At 46.2% G+C, this 26,577-nt stretch overlaps 1 protein-coding gene across 4 annotated transcripts in view; it reads left to right on the forward strand.

Moving 5' to 3' along the window:
* The window catches only part of LOC129698886 (uncharacterized), a 393,480-nt gene that overhangs the window by 257,708 nt on the left and 109,195 nt on the right, over positions 1 to 26,577 (forward strand). For all 4 annotated transcript variants that reach the window (XR_008723743.1, XM_055638273.1, XM_055638275.1 and 1 more), the window contains one exon: positions 8,894 to 8,956. Coding sequence is in view for 3 of the 4 variants with exons in the window: in XM_055638273.1 (XP_055494248.1) it covers positions 8,894 to 8,956 (63 nt within the window). In the remaining variant the exon portion in view is untranslated. The remainder of the gene's footprint in view (positions 1 to 8,893; positions 8,957 to 26,577) is intronic.

The raw sequence follows: 26,577 nt of genomic DNA on the forward strand, positions 1-26,577 counted from the left end.
GCCATGTGGATTCTTCCACAGATTGTGCAGGAGGAAGAATCCACACGAGCCTCATCAGAAGCCTCAGAATCCAAAGCACTACACTGGAAGCAAGTTGTAGATTGGTTATTTCCTACTAGCCAATTGTAGTGCTTGTTAGTAGTTGCTCCGCCCAATAAGCGTTTTATATTAGCAAGAGTTTGCCTACGCCATTCAGTATGAGTAGCTGCTACGAACTGTTATGTCCTGCAAACTGATTCTGTAAGTACATTTAATAAACATGTGTTGTGTCCTGATATGTGTTTGACTCGACTCATTACATGGTGTCAGAAGTGGGATTCAAACCCACTCCTCCAAGGAGGAGATCCGTATCTGCATAAACCCCAGAGATCTCAACACTGCTATCAAACGCCCGCACTACCCAATGCGAACAGTCGAGGAAGTTCCTGCTAAAATAGGCAACGCATCAGTGTTCTCTGTTCAAGATGCCAGAAGCTCGTTTTGGCAGATTCCACTGGACCCAGGCTCGTCCAATCTTACTCTGTTCAGCACCCCCTTCGGCCGTTACAAATTCCTGAGAATGCCCTTTGGCATCAACTCCGCCAGCAAAGTTTTCCAGCGTACGATGGAACAATTGTTTGCTGAGTATCCATGCGCCATCATTGTTGATGATTTTCACATCTCTGGACGCAACCTGGCTGAACATGATGTTAATCTGAAGAAAGTACTAGACTGTGCCAAAGACATTCAGCTCAAACTCAATCCCCTGAAATGCAAGTTTCGAGTCCCAGAAGTTACCTACGTCAGACATGTTTTCACAAGTGATGGTCTCAGACCAGACCCATCAAAAACTGCAGCTATCAACGAGATGCCGGTTCCTACTGACGTTGCGAGCCTACAAAGGTTTCTTGGAATGGTCAACTACCTGGGAAAATTTATTCCCAACCTCAGCGACATATCTGCTGTGGGAACTGACACACAAAGACCTGGTCCTGGTATCTGCAGCACCAAAAGAGCTTTCGACACTCTCAAGTTGCAGCTGGCTAGCGCACCTACTCTCTCCTACTTTGCTTTGGAGTTACCAGTGACGCTCACCTGCGATCCGTCCCAGTATGGAATTGGCGCTGCTTGCCTGAAAACCACTACCGGTGGCGACTGCAAGCCCGTTTCTTATGCCTTTCACACACTAACTGACACTGAACTACGTTACACCCAGATCGAAAATGAATTGCTCACTGTGGTTTTCGCCTGCACAAAATTCAAGGACTTTATTTTTGGGAAATCTGTGACTATAGAAACTGATCAATAGCCACTGGTCACTATTTTGAATAAACCCATTCACGCTGCCTCAGCCCGCCTACAATGGATGATTATGCAGCTGCAGCGGTTTGATTTCAGCATTGTCTATAAGAAAGGCAAGGACATGCACATAGTTGACATGCTATCAAGAGCCCCATGCAAAACCATCTAACAACAACTCTCTGAACAGGACCAGTTCTCAGTAATGAAGGTATCGGATGTTCCTAGTAATTGCTGGAGCCGCCAGCCGAACACATGGCTGCTGACGAGACTTTACAATTGCTGTCTGCAGTCATCCGGCGTGGCTGGCTGGATAAACAACACAACCCCCCTGCTCGCGATCTGCCCATCCGGTTTGCGACGAACTGGTGTAATAGGACGGGATTATAGTTAAGGGCTACAAGACAGTTGTCCCAGCTGTTCTCTGGGACGAGTACTTCAACGCCATCCACAGGGACCACCCTGGCCTGGAGGCAACCCTACAACGGGCATAAAGCATGTTTTACTGGCCTGGTATGACCAAGTACATATGTAACAAAACTGAAGTCTGCGCCGTCTACAAAAGCCGCACCCGGTTCACCCTCTCCCATGGTCCACGTTAGCCACCGATATATGCGAATGACATGGGAAACACTATCTGGTTCTTGTTGATTCTTATTCGGGCTGGTTCAACATCGATCTACTCCAAACCATTACATCTGAAGCGGTTATCGAGAAGTTGCAGTGCCACTTCTCCATGCACGGCTCCCGTGCACATCTTCTGTCTGACAACAGCAGACTGTTCACCAGCCAGTCTTTCAAAAACTTTGCGCAACGATGAGACTTCCGACATATCACCAGCAGCCCTAATTTCCCGCAGTCCAACGGACTCGCCTAACGAGCCGTCCGAAGCGCAAAATAACTAATGGAGCGTTCATGCCTTGCAAAATCGGACGTTTACCTAGACCTGCTCAATTCAAGGAACATTGCAAGGGATCCCATACTGGGTTCCTCAGCCCAGCAGCTGATGTCTTGCCAAACCCGTGCTCCCCTGCCTGTGTCCCAGCAGCTTTTGCAGCCACAAGTTCGTTCTCCGCCTGCGGTCCAGAAACAACTACAATTCAAACGCGATACACAGAAATGTTTTTTTGGCAAATCCAGTAAGCCACTTAAACCTCTCACCAGTGGACAGGTGGTTCGCCTCCAGACCAACAAGGGCTATGGCTGCCTGGGTCACATCTACGACTCTGCCAAAGATCTGCGCTCTTATCTGGTTGAAGCGGACTGAACCATTTACAGACGTAACCGTCAAAATATCCTTCCAGTGAAGGAAACGCATCCAGCGACTCCATATCCAAATGTCTCACGTTTTGTATTCCCTCCCACAACCGGTCCTGCTGCTCCACTATTAGAGACCATTTCCACTGCGGTCTCCCCGCCGCTTTCGGCGCCTGGCTCGCCAATCTCACCACCTCCCTGTCCCGTCGGGTCCCCGGTCACATCTCCCATTCCCTCCCGGGTATCTTCTCTGGTGAAAAGAGGTGAAGCGGATTCGTACCGCACACTTGCCGGACGGGTTAGCAGGCCACCCATTAGATACGGTAATTTGGTGTAACTATATAAACTTCCCCATATGCGTTATTAGCGTTCCGCTACCTATATTGCTTAGCCACCATGTTTCTGTGTACCGATGCTTTATTTTTGTTTCTACAAGGAAAGATGTAGACTGGTTATTTCCTACTAGCCAATTGTAGTGCTTGTTAGTAATTGCTCCACCCAATATGTGTTTTATATTAGCGAGAGTTTGCCTACACCATTCAGTGCTGGTAGGAACTGTTATGTCCTGCAGACAGATTCTGTAAGTACATTTAATATACATGTGTTGTATCCTGGTATGTGTTTGACTCGACTCATTACACAAGTCATCGTCAATATCATGGCACTTCCTAAAATGAATATCAGACTAATCCATGTGCTCAGTTCTCAGGAGTGTAATTTGAAACCACAACCTTTTCATTTGGTGGTGAGATTGGTAAACACAGCCTATATGACAATTATACCTGAATGCTCGTTTATTACATTATTGGGTAGCTCAATGGCGCAGCTAGTAGAACTGGTCCTTTACAACTCCAGTGATCCAGGTTCAATCTTGACCTCTTGTGCTGTCTGTGTGGAGTTTGTATGCTCTCCCTGTGACAGCATTGGCTTCCTCTGGGTGCTCTGATTTACTCTCACAACCCAAAGATGGGTGGGTTGGTAAGTTATTGGCCACTGTAAATTGCCCTCGTGTTTGCGTAAGTGGTAGTATCTGGGGAAATTAATGGAAATGTGGAGAACACAGTAATATCTGAGGTAGTGGGATTTTTTCTGTCATTGCTTTCAATACTCAAGGTTTGCTTTGTATCTTCCTGCTTTGGACACCTTCCTTTCTGCATCATACCTAGGTACACCTTGGGTCTTATGAACAGCAGCATTTCTGTAGGAGCATGTGTTGTCAAGGATTGCAGTATTGATCTATTGCTCAGTAGAACATAAGTGAATTAATCTTTCAGAGTAAGGACTGATCTGGCTTCTCTGATCTGCTTTGCTATGTTTTTCTCTGTTTCAGAATGATTAACAATGAGGGAGATACAGCTGCAGTTGGAGATGAAAAGGTCAAAAGGGAACAGTAGGCTGGCTGGGAAGTCCAGGAGGAGGTGGAGTGTTAGAGATAGGAGAAGGGGTCATCAGTGGATGTTGAGAACTCCTTGACAAAGAAATTGGATTGGAGGCGGAGGCAACTGAGGAGCTCAACATCATGGAGGGCTCAGAACGCATTGAGGCATGGGCACATGAAAACAAAGACCATTGCTGAATGCAGAACATTTAGCATTGAAGAGGGGGAGGTCAGGGGGAATGATGGAAACACAATACGGTTTGGGGCTGGAGTTATATACAGGAGGGCAGTTGTGGTGGGAGGAGACCTCAGGGGAGGTACTGTGGAGAAAGGAGGCTAACTCAGAACAGAGAGGGGTCTGTGGAGTGGCATAGGGGTAGGGATTTGGGAATTGCCATGGTTAGCATTAGAGTCTGGCACTGGGACCCAGCAATGTTGGTGTTAAGGGCCCTGGTCTGAAGGGGCTCAAGGAGCAGTAGGACAGGGAATAGTCAATGGCTGAGACCTGCAGGCAGTCGGGAAAGCTGAGGGAATTGGCAGCATCGAACTGCAGGTGGGGAAGGGCTGAAGGAACTAGGATCCGGTGAAGTCAGTGGCCCAGCCTAGGATCAGCTGGGGAGGTAGAAAGTACCGGTGATGTCGGTATGGGTGTGGCTGGACTCGGTGTTACCGTTGCTGTGGGCCCTATTTGATCTGGCGGCAATGGAGTCGCGGCTCCCAACCATTAGGCGTGCGCTTATAACCTGGCAGCATGAACATTGAATTCTCCAATTTCAAGTAACACTCTCCTCATTTCGTCCTGTCCCCCACCCACCTCAGTGTGCACTTTTTTTCCTCCATCACCACAGTCCCCAGCTCCTCCCACCGCACATGCTTATCTCCGATCACTGAGACCCATATTTCAATTGATGCCCCCTCCTTTCCCTCCCCTCTATCCCCTCCCACCCAAATCGCTCCCTCCGGGTTTACATATCACTCCTCCTCTTCTTTTCTTATCTGACACCCTTTTCACCTCGAGTCCTTGTCCTGATCTCCACCCGTCTGCCAATCAACTCTCATCTGTTTCCACCTATCATTTACCACGCTTTGTTTTTTCATAAACTATTCAAATTGAAATGAATGGAATTCTGAAACATTATTGAATACAATGAACTTGTAATGCTATATGTGTAGGAAGGAACTGCCGATGCTGGTTTAAACTGAAGATAGACACAAAAAGCTGGAGTAACTCAGCGGGGCAGGCAGCATCTGTGGAGAGAAGGAATGGGTGATGTTTTGGGTCGAGACCCTTCTTCAGTAATGCTATACGTTACCCAAATAAATATGTGTTTTTATACAGGATTTAGAGGTATTAGATGCTTTACCCTCCATAATGAATAGCTGTCTGCTAACACCATGAATGTATCCATACCATCCTCAAACTAATCTTGGTGGACAGAATAGAATGGCATCCTGCACCACTTCATATTTGGAGTGGTATTTTCAGTGGGTCGTTCTTCCAGATCTTTGTTAGTGCTGTTAGTGATGGCAAAGCTGCAAACTGCTTAGAATTAAGTTTTTCCACTGTTCGCTTCATTGCTAGGAGGGTATTGATTTGTGGTGAGTTTGTAATGTCAAACATTTGTCAGCCCTGCCACTCAAACAGTACTCAAGTACTTGCTTTAATGTCGAATTCTCTCTGTCAATTCCACTGTCTCCATCACTGTGACAGTAAGATCTTTTGCAGATCTTAGGGTTGCTTTAAATGTACAGTGTCTCCATCAGTGATTGATCAGCCAATGTTGATAATTCATCTGCTGAACCATTCTATTTAGTTAATTGATATTCAATATCATTGTCATTTTGGGACAGAAAGTTGGCCCACCACTATATTCTTGAGGTATTGTGGGCTTGGGTCCAAGATTGGCCAACATGCGTTTTGATCCATGCCTAACAAGGAATGGTGGAACTTTTATGATACCAAATATGAATGCCTTTGTCTCTTTAATTGAGTGTAATTCACTTTTCTTTCTCCTAGTTAGTCTGTGCTATGAGAAGGTTATGTCCCTTTCCTGGATGTTACATATACTGGCTTTGAATAAAATATGTCTTTAGACTTTAGAGAAAATGTGGAAACAGGCCCTTCAGCCCACCGAGTTCACGCCGACCAGCGATCACTCCGTACACTGACTGTATCCTACACACTAGGGACAATTTACAATTTTACCAAAACCAATTAAGCGACAAACCTGCATGTCTTTGGAGTGTGGGAGGAAACTGGAGCACTCGGAGAGAACCCATGCAGTCATAGGGAAAACTTACAAACTCCGTACAGACAGCACCCATAGTCAGGATTGAACGAGGGTCTCTGGCACTGTATGGCAGCAACTTTACCATTGCGTCACTGTGCTGCCCAGTCCTTGACTAGAAAATTCACAATCAAGCTTTAGTGTGTGACTCTTTTATTGTTGTACCAGGACCAAATCAAAGTCGTCCCTTTGTAGTTCCTTTGTCATACAATCTCTTGTTCCTTTCCCCATTGTGTGGTTCTTCCTTCTTTAGCAATTATTTCATCAGTGTCAGTACGGTAGAGAGGTCTGGCAGAACCCTGGCATAATATTGAACCATGTCTACGAATGATCGAAAGTCAGCAACATCTGTGGAAAGAAAAAAGAAGCTCATGTTTCAGATCAATGACCTTACGTCAGAACTGATAACTAATCATTAACTTTCACATTAATTTTAGTATTGCTGCATTTTTCATTGTGTCCACAGATAAATTAATCTTCTCTCTTCACTCTGCTCATTCAGCTTCTATGTCGTATAACCTTCTTTGTGGATTTTTGTTATCATTGTTGCCTTTTGCATCAAGAACCTGTATAGTTGTCATTCAGCATGTAGCTTTCAAGGTGGTGTCTAGCCTTGCACAAGAGGGCTATCTGCCCTTTGTTTTTACAATGAATATATTTCAGTGCTCTTAAATGGCACTGAAATTATGAGCACTGAAATAGTCCATAACATCAGTATATGATATGTCCAAAATATCAGTGGTAGCTTTTCGTGCCAATCAGATCTTTCACACCATAGAAACATAGAAACATAGAAAATAGGTGCAGGAGGATGCCTTTCGGCCCTTCGAGCCAGCACCGCCATTCATTGTGATCATGGCTGATCGTCCCCTATCAATAACCCGTGCCTGCCTTCTCCCCATATCCCTTGACGCCACTAGCCCCTAGAGCTCTATCTAACTCTCTTAAATTAATTCAGTGACTTGGCCTTCACTGCCCTCTGTGGCAGGGAATTCCATAAATTCACAACTCTCTGGGTGAAAAAGTTTTTTCTCACCTCAGTCTTAAATTACCTCCCCTTTATTCTAAGACTGTGGCCCCTGGTTCTGGACTCGCCCAACATTGGGACCATTTTTCCTGCATCTAGCTTGTCCAGTCCTTTTATAATTTTATCTGTTTCTGTAAGATCCCCCCTCATCCTTCTAAACTCCAGTGAATACAAGCCTAGTCTTTTCAATCTTTCCTCATATGACAGTCCCACCATCCCACGGATCAATCTCTTGAACCTACGCTGTACTGCCTCAATCACAAGGATGTCCTTCCTCAAATTAGGAGACCAAAACGGTACACAATACGCCAGATGTGGTCTCACCAGAGCCCTATACAACTGCAGAAGAACCTCTTTACTCCTACACATCCTCTTGTTATGAAGGCCAACATTCCATTAGCTTTCTTCACTGCCTGCTGTACCTGTAAGCACCAAATACACTTAAGTGCCGAATTAACTTAGTTTTTTTATTGTCAGAGCTCCCACCTCTGACAATAATAAAGCTAATACCAATATCAAAGTTTCATATGATAGAGAAATTCCTGAATCACTTTTATCCAGCATCTTCACTGCTGCAAATGCAGAATCAGAAACCAAAGGTTAGACCATTAGTGATTGTAACTCAGCAGAACAGCCGGCCGCATACTCCCATTCGGAGCTCCAACGCCGGCAGCCGCAATATCGAATCCTAGCTCCTTATGGAGCCTCCAAGGCGGCCTCCAAATCCGGCCACCTGCTCCCGTTTGGAACTCCAACGGTGGCAGCTGCACAAGCTGCGCCTGTCAGCTACTCCGGGCCCACTGTACAGCAGCGGCCCGCTGAAAACAAAATTAACTTACCTGCCAGAGCAGTTTCAAACTGATCCGACTCCCGCACCATGCGTCAACGTATTGACGCACATGCGGGCTGGCGGGGTCTTCACGTAGTCACTCACGTGACTTTGATATAAAACCGAACTTTAATGCCTGTGACACACCATTAAGTGCACCTATACAAATATTTGCATATCCCAAATGACAAGCAGATTTATTTTATATTTGAACTTCAGGATGCAAATTATATCAATAAAACAGGCAGAAAAATAACAACAGCCTTGTGTGTAAATTTTAATTTTATATTTCTTCCATGATTTTACGAAGATTTTACGAAGACTTGCTTTTCTTAGAATGCTTCAATTGGCATTAAGCCTTTGTTGTTTAGTTCCTTGCTTTCATGCAAAAACAATCTTACAGTATGTCTGCACAGCAGGAAATATAACCTTTGCAAAATATTGTGTCTCTAAATTAGATGCCTCTGTATATTTCGAAACAGTTGTATGTTTATGACTAAGAAGCCTCTTCAAAAAGTATCTTTCATATTCTGAGTCACAGATTTTAAAGATTCCTCATAGAAAAATTGGAATGGTACACCTACAGAAATGTATATATACATGGCTTTATGTTCATACAGTCCAACCAAAATAGTGCTATTCACAATCAATGATTATTGTATTAATCAGATTAATGATGGTATTAAAATGTATTATTAGGTCTAATCAACTTGGTAATATGGTAGCAAATAGGCCAGAGTTGGAAAGAATCAAACATGCTGTTTTAATGAGTGCTTCCTGCTGGATCTGGTATTCTGCTGGGTTATGCCTAATTAATGTTTCCGACTCTTCCCCAGGCACAGTTACAGAGGAATATGTATGGATGGCTGAAGACAACTCTAAAAGAAAGCCACGAGCAGGTAAACATTATTGCTGTGTAATTTTGATCTGGGAAGTAATATTTTGTAATAAAAGCAGAAAATGGTGGAAACACAAAGTCAATCTAAACTATAAAAAAAAGCAAAAAAATAGGTTGCGACAGTGTGCACTTTTGATAAAATTATCAGATACAGTATTTTATTCTCTATAGGAGGCTGTAAAAGCTAAGTGTCTGTGTAGTTATACTTCAGCTATGCCTGCATTCACATGCTGGATACACCAGCATGTAATGGGCTGGATTATGCCTGATCCAGCGATCTACCCTAGTTCATTCCCATGTTTTGGCTATAGTGACACTTACTATTTGCAGCTACACTTTGTCAATCAATGTCAAAGTCCAGCTGCCACATATCCTGCAAAAGTGCAAGCTGTGAAGAGCGACTGTGCCTCAGGCAGAAAATCAGAAGACCCTTCAAAAGTCCTTGTGGTGTTTTTGACACCATGGCTGAATAAGCCTTTTGGCTATTTTTTGTTAATTTCTTTTAAATATTACTGGTAATATTAATATAGTCAAGTAAACCATAAAGATCGAATTTAAACAAATTTAAACCACTCACCATCAGTTACCATCATTACCAGCATTAGTCAAGGTCTGTGATGCCATTTAAAGAATGGATAACAATATTTAGACCAACCATTCCTGATATGAAATTGAGGGTTTGTTGCTCAGGGCATCCACCCGCTGTCTGTTTGTGCTCCATGCCTAGATTAAGTGTTGACTGGGTGGTTGGTGTGCTGGTCCTAGGATCTCCACCATACATTACTCAGGCAGAGGTCAGAAGCAAGCCAGCCTGCAAACAGGAATCACTGGCTTCAGACAAGCATCATTTAGCCAGGGCCGGGTTTACGTATAAGTTAGACATGCTTAAGCTTAGGGCCTCGAGATCTAGGGGCGGCTCTGCTCGCTCCACCAAGGTGTGTTAAACTTTTGAGATAGTGGCGTTGTTACAAACCCTACCATCGGTGTCGCTGTGCTTGCGATTCCGGAGGCTTTGGTGGTGGTGGGGGGAGAGGGATTAAAATGCAGGTGAGGTATATATTTGTTGTGGAGAGGAATTTGCTCCACAGATCCTTGGATCATTGGAAGTGCAGGACAAAGCAAAAGGTATGTAGTTTATTTAACCCTTCCCCCAGCCGAATCTAGCCGCTGCACCTGGGGGCCTGTCCACCTCCAATCCGCACTGGGGCCTACCCACCTCCAATCCGCACTGGGGGCCTATTCACCTCCAATCCACACTGGGGGCCTATCCACCTCGCATCCTCACCTGGCCGACACACCTCGCACTGGGCCCACCAAACAATGCCACCGCAACGGACCCATCCAACATCGCCGCCGGTTCGGACCTACCGAACATTGCGGCGGACCGGGGATCTCCAAACATGGCTGCCGCAACGCACCCTACTCACCTCGTCGCCTGACCGGGCTGTCCGATCTGCGCCGCCCCACCGACCATCCGCCCTCCGGGACCTCCCACGCATCGCCCGCCGACCCCGAATCTTCTGCCTGCGGACCCCTACCATCGGGTCCGCCGACCCTCGCCACTCCACCTCCCTCCAGCAGCCCACCGCCGTCGCCTTGCCTGGAGCCCGGACTCAGCACTGGGCCTGAAGCTTCCACGCTGCTAACTCCCACTCCCCTTGGTTTGACTGCACTGGGTCCTAGTGCCAGTCTCCCCAACCCTGGTAACCTCAGTGGCTGGTCCACTGGGTCTTCCCCATCCCCCTCAAACTATGTGACCCCTGCTCTTCCCCACCCACACTACAGTCCTCATACCCACCTACCCCCTGACCAACCCCCCCCCCCCCCCCCCCCATCAGATATCGCCTCGGCGTCAGTTCACTCACCTGCCTTCCTCCAGCCCCAACCACCATCCTTGCCGTGTGTTCACCATCCCCCGACCTCCCCATCTCCGACACCGAACGGTCGGTCCTCAGCAAAGGCGTTAACTTTGTCCTGCTCCGTCCCCACCTCAATGAGTTCCGCGCCCACCACGACTTGGAGCTCTTCTACCGTCGCTTCCGCCTCACAGCATTCTTCCATGGGAAGGTCCTTGCCCCCTATTGATGATCCCTTTTCCCGTCTCCCAACGAACCCCCTCCTCGTGGACCCCCCCTCATGGCCATCTTCCGGCTTTAGACCTTTTTATCCAAAACTGCCGGCGGGGCATCACCCACCTCAACTTCTCCACTCCCCTGTCTCACTCCAATCTCTCCCCCCCTGAATGTACAGCTATCAACTCACTCCACAACAACCCAGACTGGGTGATCAAACCCACCGACAAGGGAGGTGCTGTGGTAGTCTGGCGCGTCGATCTCTAGAAGGCTGAGATCACGCGCCAACTCTCGGACACCTCCTCCTACTTACCCCTGGACCATGACCCCCACAGACGAGCACCAGGCCACTATCTCTAGCTCCATCACTGGCTTCATCACTTCCGATTCCCTCCCCCCCCGAGCCTCCAACCTCATCGTTCCCCAGCCCCGCATGGCCCGATTTTACCTCCTCCCCAAAATCCACAAACCTGACTGTCCTGGTAAACTCATTGCCTCTGCCTGTTCGTGCCCCACCGAACTAATTTCCACATATTTGACTCCATCCTACGCCCCCTGGTTAAATCCCTCCCTACCTATGTTCAAGACACATCATACACTCTCCGTCACCTCCGGGTATTCCATTCCCTAGGCCCTCATCCCATCATCTTCACCATGGACGTCCAGTCACTCTACACCTCCATCCCCCACCAGGATGGTCTCAAAGCCCTCCAGTTCTTCCTCGACCGGAAAATCAACCTATACCCGTCCACTGATACTCTCCTCCGCCTAGTGGAGTTGGTCCTTACCCTCAATAACTTCTCGTTTGACTCCTCCCATTTCCTCCAAATACAAGGCGTAGCTATGGGCACACGCATAGATGGGCCCCAGCTATGCCTGCCTATTTGTCGGGTACGTCGAACAATCCTTGTTCGAGGCATACCAGGGCCCCATCCCTGACCTCGTTACATCGACAATTGCTTTGGTGCTACCTCCTGCACCCACACACAACTGACTGACTTCATCCGCTTCACCACTAACTTCCATCTGGCACTCAAATACACCTGGACCATTTCCGACACTTCCCTACCATTTATTGACCTCACTATCTCCATCGCAGGTGATAGACTTCTGACCGACATCCACTGTAAACCCACTGACTCCCACGGCTATCTGGACTACACTTCTTCCCACCCTGATTCCTGTAAGGACTCCATCCCCTACACCCAAATCCTCCGTCTACGCCGCATCTGCTCCCAGGATGAGGTGTTTCACACCAGGGCATCGGAAATGTCCTCCTTCTTCAAGGATCGGGGGTTCCCCTCCCCTACTTTAGATGAGGCTCTCACCAGGGTCTCTTCCATTCCCTGTAATACTGCTCTCTCTCCCCATTCCCCCACTCATAACAAGGGCAGAGTCCCCCTGGTCCTCACCTTTCACCCCACTAGCCGTCACATACAACAAATAGTCCTCCCTCATTTTTGCCACCTCCAACGTGACCCCACCACTCGCCACATCTTCCCATCTCCCCCACCCCCCCCCCCCCCCCCCCCCCCCTGTCTGCTTTCCGCAAAGACCGCTCCCTCCGCAACTCCCTGGTCAATTCTTCCCTTCCCTCCCGCACCACCCGAAGTCCACAGGCTGAGCAGGGCGGAGATTCATGCTCGCGACCCTCAGCAAAGGGATCCCAGGGCTCCACAATGTTTAAATCAGTGCAGCCCAAGGCTGGTAGCTCCGCAAACCACAGCTCCTTGATGTTGAAGCAGCAGGCCCAACACCCCAGAGCTTCAAACGGCGATCCAGGTAAGGCATCGCCTGCTCAGCGGTGAATCCAATATGTATTTTAAAACCAACTGTTTAATGACAACATACAGTAGGATCTAAAAGTGTCACACAGTCACTGTCGGGTAGTCATGGTCCTCTAGTCATGGGGGTGGGGGATTGGGATGGGGGGAAGGGGCTCACAAGTGAAATAGCTTTGAGCCTCTCTTCATCTAAATCTGGCCCTGCATTTAGCCCAACATATCAAACCAATGTCCATCTGTGTTGTTTGTTTATTGGTTGTGAACTACTCTTGTAGCTATAAGTAATTCATTCCCCTTGCTGTAATTTACTTTAAGTATGGAGTTATAAAGCAGCTGCAAATAACTCGAAATGTAGAAATAGGAATAGAGTGTTCAACCCCTTAAACCTGTTCCATCATTCACCTGTATCATTTATGAACTGTACCATAATTTACTGAACATAAATCAATTGATAATCCTGGAGGTTCCAAATCTTCAAGCACTAACAACCATTTTAGGGGTGAGAACTCTGGATTTCCAGCAAGTGTGCTTCCTAATTATTCTTGCAAATGACTTTGACAAATTACGATTGAGATTATTCACCTTCATTCTTCGTTCCCTTTGTGGAGGAAATAGTTTTTTCTGTAATAACTGTATCCATCTTCAATCTGAGGTTCCCATCTGGTTCAAAAGCATATCTATTGTACCAAGAACTGCATGGCAACGTGCCTTAATTACTGCCATTTGGTGGCTCCTTGCATCGATAGGAGCTTTAATCGTTAATTCTTGACTAGGTACGTGGTAGTTCGAGCATTTGTTATCGATAATAAAGAATATTTCGCTCAACCTGCCTGGTCTCACTTCAAGACCATCTTTTTCATTACCAGGAACATGTTTTCTGATTGTGTTTTGCATTAATGTCTAGTTTATGGTTGTCCTTTTTCTTTTCATTGTTCTGGATAATTTATGTATAATTTATGATGTGTGCTGTCTGGCTCTATGTGCCTTCGATGCTGATGCAAACAAAATGTTTTATTGTACCTGTAACTCACCATATGTGTGCAATAAATAATTGAAACAATGCAACCATTTTAATATTTCAACATATTAATCAGAATACTCCTCAATTTTAAATAGTTCAGAGAGTACACACCAAGGTTATGCAAGCTATCATCATTTCACTGAAACCACAAATTACAAAGTGCTGAATGAACTCATGGTCAGGGTTGGAAAGAATGAGCAGGTAACACTTTGAGTCGGGACTCTTCGTCAGATTGATATAGGGGGATAGAAAGCTAGAAAACACAGTTAGACAAAGCCTGGCAAATGATAGGTGGATGCAGGTGAGGGTGGATTGATTAGCAGATGGGTGGTGTACCAGCTTTACATTTCACTTTTCGACTTCTTTCCTTATCTGACACTCATTTGTGTTATTTTCACCTCCAGCCTTTCCCACTATCTGCACCCATCGGCCAATCACCCTCCTCTCATCCATATCCATTTATAACTTGCCAGGCTTTTCCTGCCCTCACCTCTCCTTTCCAGCTCCCCCCCCCCCCCCCCACTCCATCAGTCTGAAGAAGGACCTTGACCTGAAACATCATCTGTCCATTCCCTCCACAAATTATACCTGACCTGTTGAGTTCTTCCATGTTAGGATGTGTTTGTTTATGTTTTTATTAAGCAGGTACAACTCTCATCTACAACATCTGTAATTATTCTCTTCTCAGAGTTGCATCGTTTGTCATTTCTTTGTGGTTAGTGACATTACCCTCTAATATTTAACAATGATGAATGCCAGACACAAGATATCATCTATATAATTAAAAGTATAATTAAAATTGACCACTTCCTGTCTGTGCTGTATATTGATTTTAGAAAAAACACTACCTTGTATTGCTGTGATTTTTGGCCATCTTACTCACAGTCCTCTTCCGCTGAGCCAGCCTTGAGGATTTTTCCCATCGATGAAAAATAAAAAAGTTATGAGTGTTTAAAAAAACCTTGAGATCAGCTGATTTGTCCTCTTGCCTGTCAATCACCACGATGAAGGTAACACCCCTTCTGGGGGGGGGGGGGCAGGACTATAAAACCCCGGATGCCCGGACATGAGTCTGTTACTCTGGAAGAGCCCACGACTGTCATTCTAAGCTGTGAATCAACTGAACTGTGAGTCTGCAATGTACTTGCAATAAATGATTTGTTAGCCCTTAATGACAATGCCATGAGTTGTTTGGCCTGCTGCCCTGCCTGAATTTGAAAGTGCAATGCTTAATTGGAAATTAAATGAAATGACAATGCCATGAGTTGTTTAGCCTGCTGCTCTGCCTGTGCTTGAAACTGCAATGCTTTATTAGGTCCGACTGTGTTTGGAAGGAATAAATGCTTTATTAGGTCTGACTGTGTTTGGAAAGAATAAATGCTTTATTAGGTCCGACTGTGTTTGAAAGGAATAAATGCTTTAATAGGTCCAACGTTGTTTTGAAGGAATAAATGCTTTATTAGGTCCGACTGTGTTTAGTCCAAAAGTCCCGCTCATTTTGTGACTTCCGCTAAGTGGACAGATCGCGCTGATTGCGTAATTTCCGGTGAGTGCAGAGGTTGCACTGACTGCGTAATTTCCGGTAAGTGCAGAGGTCACGCTGATTGCGGAAGTGCCGCTGACTGCGGAGGCCCTACAGTGGAGAGGCAACCCTCAGCCATGTGGGTAGATTCAAGAAAGTTTATTGTCATATATATGGTGTGTGTGTCAGTGTGTGTGAGTGTGCATGTATGTGTGTGTGTGAGTGAGTGTATGTGTGTGTGTCTGTGTGCGTGAGTGTGCGTGAGTGTATGTGAGTGTATGTATGTGTGTGTGTGTGTGTGTGTGAGTGTCAGCGTGTGCATGTATGTGTGTGTGAGTGTGTGTGAGTGAGTGAGTGTGAGTAATTATGAAACAAATCACCCTCTTATTTGTGAGGTTTATTTTCATTCTTGCTACATGGAGATGATTAGTACTTTATTGTAGGATACAGTGCATTCAGAAAGTATTCAGACCCCTTCACTTTTTCCACATTTTGATGATTACAGCTTTATTTTAAAATGGATTAAATTAATTTTTTTTATCATCAATCTACCCCAGAATGAAGAAGTGAAAACAGGTATTTAGAAATTTTTGCAAAGTAATTAAGAGACAAGAGACAAGACAAGAGACATTTATTGTCACATGTACCAATTGGTACAGTGAAATTTGTGGTCACCATACAGCCATACGAATAAAAAAGAGCAAAGAACACAATAGCCTTAAACATAGACATCCCCACACGGCGGAATCAAAGTTTCCACTGTGAGGGAAGGCACCAAAGTTCAGTCATCCTCCTCTATTGTCCTCTGTTGTTCACCCGTGGTCGGGGATCTCCCGAACCCCTTGCTGTCACCGCTACGGGTGGCCCGATGTTCTGGCCCGTTTGCCGGATGATGGAACTCCATCGTCGGAATGGGAGAACACCCTCAGTAAGGATCGAGGGAAAGATAAACGGAGCAAAGTACTGAGAGATCCTTGATGAAAACCTGCTCCAGAGCATTCTGGACCTTAAACTGGGACGGAGGTTCACCTTCCAACAGGACAACGACCTAAAGCACACAGCCAAGACAATGCAGGAGTGGCTTTGTGACAAGTTTGTGAATGTCCTTGAATGGCCCAAGCAGAGCCCCGACTTGAACCCGATTAACCATCTCTGGAGGAACGTGAAAACATCTGTGCATCGATGCTCCCCATACAACCCGTGGCTGTCCGAAGGAGGGGGGGGGGGGGGGGGTGCTTTGGGTGCACTCGCACCCCCCATTTTTTCCCACAGTGAGATAAATCCTGAGGAAAAGAAATCTCGACGATCGCAAATTCTGGTTCCTGCCCGCTGGATGATTGGGGGAAAAAATTGCGACCATCCGCACCTGTGTAGTTGGGGGAAGCCGGTGATGCAGTAGCAACGCAAAATGACGCTGTCGCTCCCTGATTGGGCTGATGCAGGATGGGGATCTCTGTACTCTTTCCAGTTTGACATATTTCCTATAACATGGTGCCCAGAACTGAACACAACATTCTAAATGCCGTATCAGCAATGTCTTATACAGCTGCAACATGACCTTCCAACTTCTATACTCAATACTTTGACTGATGAAGGCAAAAGTGCTAAAATACTTTTTGACCACCTGATGTACCTGCGACTCGACCTTCAAGGAACCTTGCAACCATCAACCATTCCTCTGCCCACCTGGCTAATTGATCCAGATCCTGCTGCAATCTTTCACAACCATCTTCACTATCTGCAAAACCACTCACTTCTGTATCATCAGCAAACTTGCTAATCCTCGTCTCTTCCATACCCTGCAACACTGCTCACTCTCCCCATCCCCGCACTCGCAACAAGGGAAGAGTCCCCCTAGTCCTCACCTTTCACCCCACCAGCCGGCAAATACAACAAATCAACCTCCGCCATTTTCGCCACCTACAACGTGACCCCACCACTCGCCACATCTTCCCATCTCCCCCCATGTCTGCCTTCCGCAAAGATCGCTCCCTCCGCAACTCCCTTGTCAATTCTTCCCTTCCCTCCCATACCACCCCCTCCCCGGGCACTTTCCGTTGCCACCGCAAGAAATGCAACATCTGTCCCTTTACCTCCCCCCTAGACTCCATTTAAGGACCTAAGCAGTCGTTCCAGGTGCGACAAAGGTTCACCTGTATCTCCTCCAACCTCATCTATTGCATCCGCTGCTCTAGATGCCAGCTGATTTACATCGGTGAGACTAAGCGGAGGTTGGGCGATCGTTTCGCCGAACACCTCCGCTCAGTCCGCAAGAGCCTACCTGAACTCCCGGTGGCTCAGCACTTCAACTCCGCCTCCCATTCCCAATCCGACCTCTCTGTCCTGGGTCTCCTCCATCGCCAGAGTGAGCAACACCGGAAATTGGAGGAGCAGCACCTCATATTCCGCCTGGGTAGCCTGCAGCCGTCGGGCATGAACATTGAATTCTCCCAATTTTGCTAGCCCTTGCTGTCTCCTCCCCTTCCTTAACCCTCGAGCTGTCTCCTACAATCCCCCCGCCCTCGGGCTCCTCCTCCTCCCCTTTTTCATTCCTTCTCCCCCCCCACCCCCTATCAGTCTGAAGAAGGGTTTTGGCCCGAAACGTCACCTATTTCCTTCGCTCCATAGATGCTGCTGCACCAGCTGAGTATCTCCAGCATTTTTGTGTACCTTCGATTTTCCAGCATCTGCAGTTCCTTCTTGAACAACTTGCTAATCCTGTTCTGTGACATTTCACAGAGTGCGGGAGTAACTCAGCAGGTGAGGCTGAGTATAGAAGTTGTGAGGTCATGTTGCATAAGAAGTTGGTGAGGCCGCATTCAGAGTACTGTATTCAGTTCTGGGCAAACTGGAAAGGGTACAGTGAAGATTTACGAGGATGTTGCCCGGACTAGAGGGCCAGAGCTATAGGGAGAGGTTGAGTAGGCTGGGACTCTATTTTATGGAGCACGGGATGAGGGATGATCTAATAGAGGTGTATAAAATCATGATTTGAATAGTTCAGGTTGAGTCTGTTGCCCAGAGTAGGTGAATCGACGAGCAGAGGACATAGGTTTAAGGTGAAGGGGAAAAGATTTAATAGGAATCTGAGGGGTATACTTTTCACACAAAGAGTGGAACGAGCTGTCAGAGAAGGTTACACAGAAAAGCTGGAGAAACTCAGCGGGTGCAGCAGCATCTATGGAGCGAAGGAAATAGGCAACGTTTCGGGCTGAAACCTTCTTAGCTGTCAGAGAAGGTACTTGAGGCAGGGACTATCGCAACATTTAAGAAACAGTTAGACAGGTACATGGATAGGACAAGTTTGGAGGGATATGGATCAAACGTGGGCTGGTGCGACTAGTGTAGATGGGACATGCTGGGCCGAAGGGCCTGTTTCCACACTGTATCACTCTATGACTATCTATTTTTCCCTCTCAAACCCATTCTCCTGCCTTCTCCCCATTACCTCTGACAATCAAGAATCTATCAATCTCCTCCTGAAAAATGTCCATTGACTTGACCTCCACAACTGTCTGTGGCAATGAATTCCACAGTTCACCACCCTCTGACTTAAGAAATCCCTGCTCATCTCCTTCCCAAAGGAATGGCTTTTAATTCTGAGGCTGTGACCACTGGTCCTAGACTCTCCCACTAGTGGAAACATCCTCTCCATATCCACTCCATCCAGGCTTTTACCAGGCTGGGACAGACTGCAACAGCTTCACACCATGTCCCAAAGCTCGTGTCCTGTCCTGCATCACCCAAGGCAGCAGAGACATTATAGGAGAGGGCAAGCACCATCACAAAGTAACTCACAATGGTTTGGGTAACATTCAGGAATGTCTATGCATGGCACATCATTAATATTACTGAAGAAGGGTCTTGACCCAAAATATAATCTATACCTTTTCTCCAGAGATGCTGCCTGACCCACTGAGTTACTCCAGCACTATGTGACATGTCACCTATCCATGTTCTCCACAGATGCTGCCTGACTCACTGAGTTACTCCAGCACTCTGTGACATGTCACCTATCCATGTTCTCCACAGATGCTGCCTGACCCACTGAGTTACTCCAGCACTCTGTGACATGTCACCTATCCATGTTCTCAACAGATGTTGCCTGACCCACTGAGTTACTCCAGCACTCTGTGCCTATTTTTCCTTCACCCATCTGCCCAAGCCCACCCTCCCCCCTCCTTTCCTGTATTCCTTTCCACCCATAAACCTCTCTCTGCCTTTACATTTCACTCCTCATATCTGCTCTACTTATCTACATGCATTTTTCTTCTTAACTTTTTAGTCATAGAATGATGCAGAGTGGAAACAGGCCCTTCAGCTCAACTTGCCCACACCGACCAACATGTAAACCTGTCCTATCCATGTACGTGTCCAAATGTCTCTTAAACATTAGGATTAACTACCTTAACTAGCCTTAACTACCTCCTCTGGCAGCTTGTTCCATACGCCCACCACCCTTTGCGTGAAAAAGCTACCTCTCAGATTCCTGTAAATTTCTGAAATATTGGTCATAAATTTGGTGCAAAAATGTTCCAAAATAAGGTTCAGAATGCATCAGAGAGCATCTAAAACGCCTGAAGCGGGCCCTGGATCCTGGCATCGAGGGACTTCATGCTTTGCGCTCGTGATGTGTGCAGTAGGCACATTATTTCACTTAAACTTTTTGTAATCCTGTCATGCCACCACCCTTATTGAAAAGCTTCGTACGGGCCTGCAACCTGACAGAGCTTGAGAGGATCTGCAGAGAAGAATGGGAGAAATTGCCCAAATACAGGTGTTGCAAGCTTGTAGCGTCATACCCAAGAAGACTTGAGGATGTAATCGCTGCCAAAGGTGCCTCAACAAAGTATCGAGTAAAGGGTCTGACTACTTATGTAAATGTGACATTTCAGTTATTTCTTTTTAATTTGCAAAAAGTTCTACACATGGCAAAATTTCAGTCTTAGTATTACTGGCTCTCAGTGCTGCATTTGACACGGTCGACCACACCATATTACAAGACCGATTGGAAAACTGGGTTAGACTTTCTGGCACAGTACTAAACTGCTTTGAATCTTGCTTAAGGAACAGGGACTACTCTGTGTCTATAGGTAACCACACATCAGAGCAGGCAAATATGACAAGGGAAGGCCCAAAGTTCAGTCATCCTCCTCTTTGATGTTCTTTGATGTACACCCGTGATCAGGGCCTCCCCAGCCCACCGCAGCCCTCCGCAGTCGCCGCTACGGGTGGCCCAATGCTCCGGCCCTCTCGCCGGGATGATGGAACCCAAATGTCAGAACGGGAGAACAACCTCAGCGGCTTGGACTTCCGAATCGGCCACTTCCTACCCGAGTCCGCGGCTCCCGAAAGTCCCCAGGCCGCGCTGAGCGGAGACCCACGCTGGCGGCCCTCGGCAAAGGGTCCCAGGACACCACGATGTTGAAGTCAGCGCCGCCCGCACTGGAAGCTCTTCAAGCCACAGGCCCGCGATGTTGTTGCAGCAGGCCCAGCTGGAGCTCTGGTCCGGTCCCCGGCAGGAAAGGCCACTGCCAATCCAGTTGGTAGGCCGCGAGGAGGGAGGCGAGGACGCGACTCAGAATAGTCACATCCTCGCCAGGAGGCGACTGGGAGACGGTTTCTCCCTTACTCTACCCCCCTCTCCCACATAAAAAAACGAAAGAAACCTGCTCAACATACTTTTAAACAAACTAAAAAATAACAAAAAGATGGAAAAAACAGACAGATTGTAGGCAGAGGCAGCCTTCATGCGGCGCCCCTAATGGCCACTATAGGTGAATTGAACGAGGAAAGGTGAAGAATGACAGGCTGATAGAGCCGGGTGGTTGGGGGGGTGGGGGGAGGTGCAGATGGGATACAGAGGCAGGTTGGTGATAGATGGAAGCAGACAAAAGAAAATCAAAAGACAGATGGAGCCAGATGGAGGGAGAGGAGAGCACAGGTGGAGCCAACTGCTGGAGAGTTTCTCTGTCTTTGCCGCATCTGCTCTCAAGAAGCGACCTCCCATTCTAGGCCATCTGAAATGTCCAACTTAGTTTAATTTAGTTTAGTTTAGTTTAGAGATACAGCATGGAAACTGGCCCTTCAGCCCACACCAAGTCTGCACTGACCAGCGGTCCCCGCACATTAACACTATCCTACTCGCACTAAGGACTATTTACACTTATACCAAGCCAATTTACCCACATACCTGTACATTTTTGGAGTGTGGGAGGAAACCGAAGATCTCGGAGCAAACCCATGCGGTCACGGGGAGAACCTACAAACTCCATACAGACAGAATCCGTGGTCGAGATCGAAACTGGGCTGCAAACGCCGTAAGGCAACAACTCTACTGCTGCGCCACCGTGCCACCATTACTTTTTTTGGGAAACGTGGCTTTAGACAATAGACAAGAGGTGCAGGAGTAAGCCAAATCGGTCCTTCGCACTGCCATTCACTGTGATCATGGCTGATTTTTTATCCTCTTTCCCATACCCATCCTCCAGCCCCTCCATTACATTTGTTCGTCCCTCTGCCCCTCATGGTTCCATCCACCTACTACCCACCCATTTTATCCATCCATCCCCTCTTCCATCTGATCCATTTGTCTTTTACTTCCCTAAATGGCTCCCATTATCACCTTCCTTAGCATATTTCAGCAGTGGTAGCCTTCATTTGCACGCCTATCACATTCTAGCAGTTATCTCCACTTTCCCCTCATTTGGCTCCATTTGTGTTTTCGTCTTCTCTTTTTTCTCTTCATCTGCCCCCCACATATCATCCACCTGCCGCTGTCTCCTAACTCCACACCACCCTCCAAACCTGGCTCCATCTGACGTCTCCTTCTCGGGCCACCAATCCCCAATCAGCCGCTGTCTCACCCCTTCCCGTTGATTCATTCTGGCCCTCTCTACTTTCAGTTCTGATGCAGGGCCATCTTTGGAAACGTCAACAATTCCTTTCCCTCCACAGATGTGACTGGACCTGCAAAGTTTCTCCAACAATTTGTTTTTTAAGAATAGAACATGGTGATCCAATAATTTAAACGTCTTTGATTCTCCTTCAGGTGACATTCGTGTGAAATCTTGATTTTGTGTAGATTACAGAGATGAGATGAAGATGAAGACAAATTGGAGCTGGAGGCACTTTTACTTTCTCCCTTCCCATTAAGAACATTCCAGGCTGAGATTGATATGTTTTTGTCAAATCTTGCTCCTTTTCTGATTTACACACTGCCTCGGTCTATGCAGATGTATAGCCCCTGTGTTGACCCAGTAACTTTGCTGACATCAGCTCAGCTGCATATGCCCCAGGTAGTACAAAGATGGATGTATCACAGTACCAAGGCAGAAAAAAGAGCAAGAACTGGAAGGCCAGAGAACTACATCAATGATTTAGTTAGTTAATTTCAAGCTAAGAAGCAGAGCAGAACAGCGGCAGGACATTTAACAAAGTTGCCGTTTGATCGGCTCATTGAGAGGCACAGCAGATACAAAAGAAGTGAAATATAGCAGAGCGGCTGAGTTAGGTTGATGAACAAGTGCTGTGTTGAAGGTAAGTACTGGGGTTTAGGCTTAGGAGGGTTCAGGAAAGAGGCTGAAAGTCAAATAGGGAGAGGTCCTTTCTTATCACGTTCCTCTAGTGATGGTGTAGTGAAAGCGACAGTGAACGGCAGAAGAAAGCAAACTCAATACTCGCATTTATTTCAAGAGGGCTTGTATACAAAAACAGGGATGTAATGCTGAGGCACTATAAGGTGCTGGTAAGGCCATTTGGAATATTGTGAGCAATTTTTGGCACCATATCTGAGGAAGGATGTGCTGGCTCTGGAGAAGGTCCAGAGGAGGTTTATAGGATTGATCCCAGGAATGAGTAGGTTAACCCATGAATCCGTTGAATTCTTCGCCACAGAAGGCTGTGGAGGCCATCAGTGGATATTTTTAAGGCAGAGATAAGATAGATTCTTGATTAGTACAGAGGTGTCAGAGGTTATGGGGAGAAAGCAAGAGAATGGGGTTAGAAGGGAGAGATACTGTAGATCAGCCATGATTGACACCTAAGGTACAGGCAGAAAGTTAGTATAACCAGCAAGAAAGCGAGCTGGCAGAGAGTTCACAAATCACTTGTGGCCATTTCCATCCAAAAAAAGGATTTTGCTGGCAGAGAGTTCACAAATCACTTGTGGGGGGGGGGGGGCCATTTCCATCCAAAAAAAAGATTTTTTGGGGGGGGAGTGGACAGGGAGAGCATAAGGGAGGTGCAGCAGTACTGCACCAGTTGTGCCTGCTGCTCGAGGCCTAGCTTTGAGACACAGCGGGGAAGGGTGCACTAAACATTTTTCCCATTGTTCCCTTTATCATGTATCTGTAAACTGTCACACTCACAATCACAAACAACGACGAGATGGAGTACAGGATGAAGATAGATAACTTAGTAGCATGGTGTCAGGACAATAGCTATCCCGCAATGTCAGCAAGACAAAGGAGCTAGTTATTGACCAGGTATACAGGCCCCAATGAGTATCATTGCTGCTAAAGTGGAAATGGTTGAGAGCTTTAAGTTCCTTGGTGTTAACATTACCAACGAGCAGTCGTGAACTAACCATATTGACGTGAGAGTCCTTAGGAGATTGAGGAAGTCTCCAATGACTCTTACCAACCTCTATAAATGTACCACAGAGAGCATCACAGCTTGATTTGGGAATAGCATTGCTCAAAACCACAATTAATTGCAAAGAATTGCAGATATTACATAGCCCAGTCCATCTCACTGACCAGACTTCCCACCATTGACTCCATCTACCCTTCACGCTGCCTCGGAAAAGCACCCAACATAATCGAAAACTCATCCCACCCTCGTCATTCTTTCATCTCTCTGTTCCCGCCTCGCAGAAGGTACAGAAGCTTGAAAGTGTGCACCGCCAGACTCAGGAACAGCTTCTTTCCCCCCTGATATCAGGCTTCTGAAAGGCCCTTTCATAAGGTAGGATTCTGTCCAATTCACCTCTACTCTATTGCAGACATTTTGCCTATGGAACAGATGTGCTGCAACAATGAGAACTATATTCTGCACTCTGTATCTTCCACTTTGCTCTGACTGTTGTACTTGAATTTGACGATTGCATTAATGTACAGTATTATCTGATCTAATTGGATAGCATGCAAAACAAAGCTTTTCATTGTACCTCATATGATAATAATAAACCTAAACCTAGAGAAGCAAGGAATTACAGATACTGGCTTTCAAAAAAAGACACAAAGTGCAGGAATAACTCAGTGGGTCAGACAGCATCTCTGGGGAACATGGATAGGCAACATTTTGGCTGGGGAAGTGGCTGAAGAAGGGTCTTAATCTGAATGTTGTCTATCCATGTTCTCCAGAGATGCTGCCGGACTAGCTGAGTTACTCCAGTACTTTGCATCCTTTTCCTTTTAAAAATCTATGCCCCCCAATTCTTGATTCCCCTATTCCGGGGAAAGATATTATGCATTCACTCTATCTATTCCTCTCATGATTCTATACACCTCTATAAGATCACCCTTCAACCTCCTGAGCTCCAATGAATAATGCCCTGGTCTACTGAATCTTTTCCTATTGCCCTGTTCCTTGAATCTTGGCAACATCCTCGTAAATCTTCTCTGCACCCTTTTCAAACTAATGGCTTATATATTTTATCAGAGTGATCTAAACTGAATTTTATCAGAGTGATCTAAATTGATCTAAACTGTGCAACCTTACCAATGTCTTGTACAATGGTAAGATAATGTCCAAACTTCTATACTCAATTCCTTAGCTGACATGCCAAAAGCATTTTTCACCGCCCTATCTACCTGCGATACCACTTTCAGAAAACTGTGTACTTGTACTCCTAGATCCCTCTGCTCTACAACACTTCCTAGAGTGCTACTGTTCACTGTGAATGTCCTGCCCAGGTTCGATTTCCTAAAATGCGACACCACACGCATATCTGAATTGAGTTTAATTCATGTGGCAGCTCATAGCAAATACCCAATTAGTCTTTCCTTGGTACATTTCCCCAGCTGATCAAGGTCCACTGTAATTGTTGATAACCATCTTCACTGTCTACAATACCAACTATTTTAATGTTATCTGCAAACTTACTAATCATGCCTTGTACATTCTCATCAAAATCGTTGATGTAGATGACAAACAATAATGGGCCCAGCACTGATGCCCGAGGCACATCACTAATCACAGGCATCTAGTCTGAATAACAACCTTCCATCACCACCCTGTTTCTTCCCATGAAACAAATTATGTATCCAGTTAGCGACCTTTTCCTGGATCCAAGATTTAACATCTTCTCAAATTCCTTTGAAAATTGAGAAATGCCCTACATCCACTGATTTCTTATTTTGACTTTGCTAGTTAACATTCTCAAAAAATGTAAATTTGTCTAACATGATTTCTTGTCCATAACCCATTTTGACTGTTGAAACTTTGTCAGAACTTTCAAGATCACTATATTACTTGTAGTGTTGTTCTGGGGACCATACTGTATTGTCAGCTACAACTTGCTAACTATTTCTGCATGTCACCCATCCCTTCCAGTGCACAAGAATGCTCTCCAGGAGTAAATTGCACCCGTTAAAACCTTTGGATCTGGGAGTTTACTCATTGGGCTCTCTCGCCACTTTTTCCGTGATCTCACTATACCACCGCTGAAGGTCCCTTTGAAGGCTGGATCCTTGCCTGTCAAATATGGAAGAAAGTGCTGGCAGCTGTGGAATGATCGCATTGTCATGCTGGTCACAACTGCTGCTTCCCCCATTTGCAATCATTAGCTGACTAAAATACGACTGTGCTTGTTCACTGCGATCCAATGAAATCTACCATCCTAATAATGCAGCTGGAAATGGATGTGATATGATATTTCTTAAAGCTCCGATTGCACATCCAACACATTTTTAGGGTACGGAGATATTTAATAGGAAATAAAAAGGGGATATAAATCAATTGTGGGATTAGTTACTGGAATTGAAATATCACTGACTGTGTATTCAAAATGACAAAAAATAATAAATAATAATTAAATGGACCGAGGAGTAATGAGATCTCCATGTCTAGGTCATAGAGTCATTTATGTCATACAGCGTGGAAACAGGCCCATCGGCCCAACTTGTTCACACTGGCCAACATGTCCCAGCTACACCAGTCCTGCCTGCCTGCGTTTGGCACATATCCCTCCAAACCTGTCCTATCCGTATGCCTGTCTAA

The sequence above is a fragment of the Leucoraja erinacea genome, chromosome 7 (genome assembly GCF_028641065.1).
Source record: "Leucoraja erinacea ecotype New England chromosome 7, Leri_hhj_1, whole genome shotgun sequence".
Classification (NCBI taxonomy): Eukaryota; Metazoa; Chordata; class Chondrichthyes; order Rajiformes; family Rajidae; genus Leucoraja; species Leucoraja erinaceus.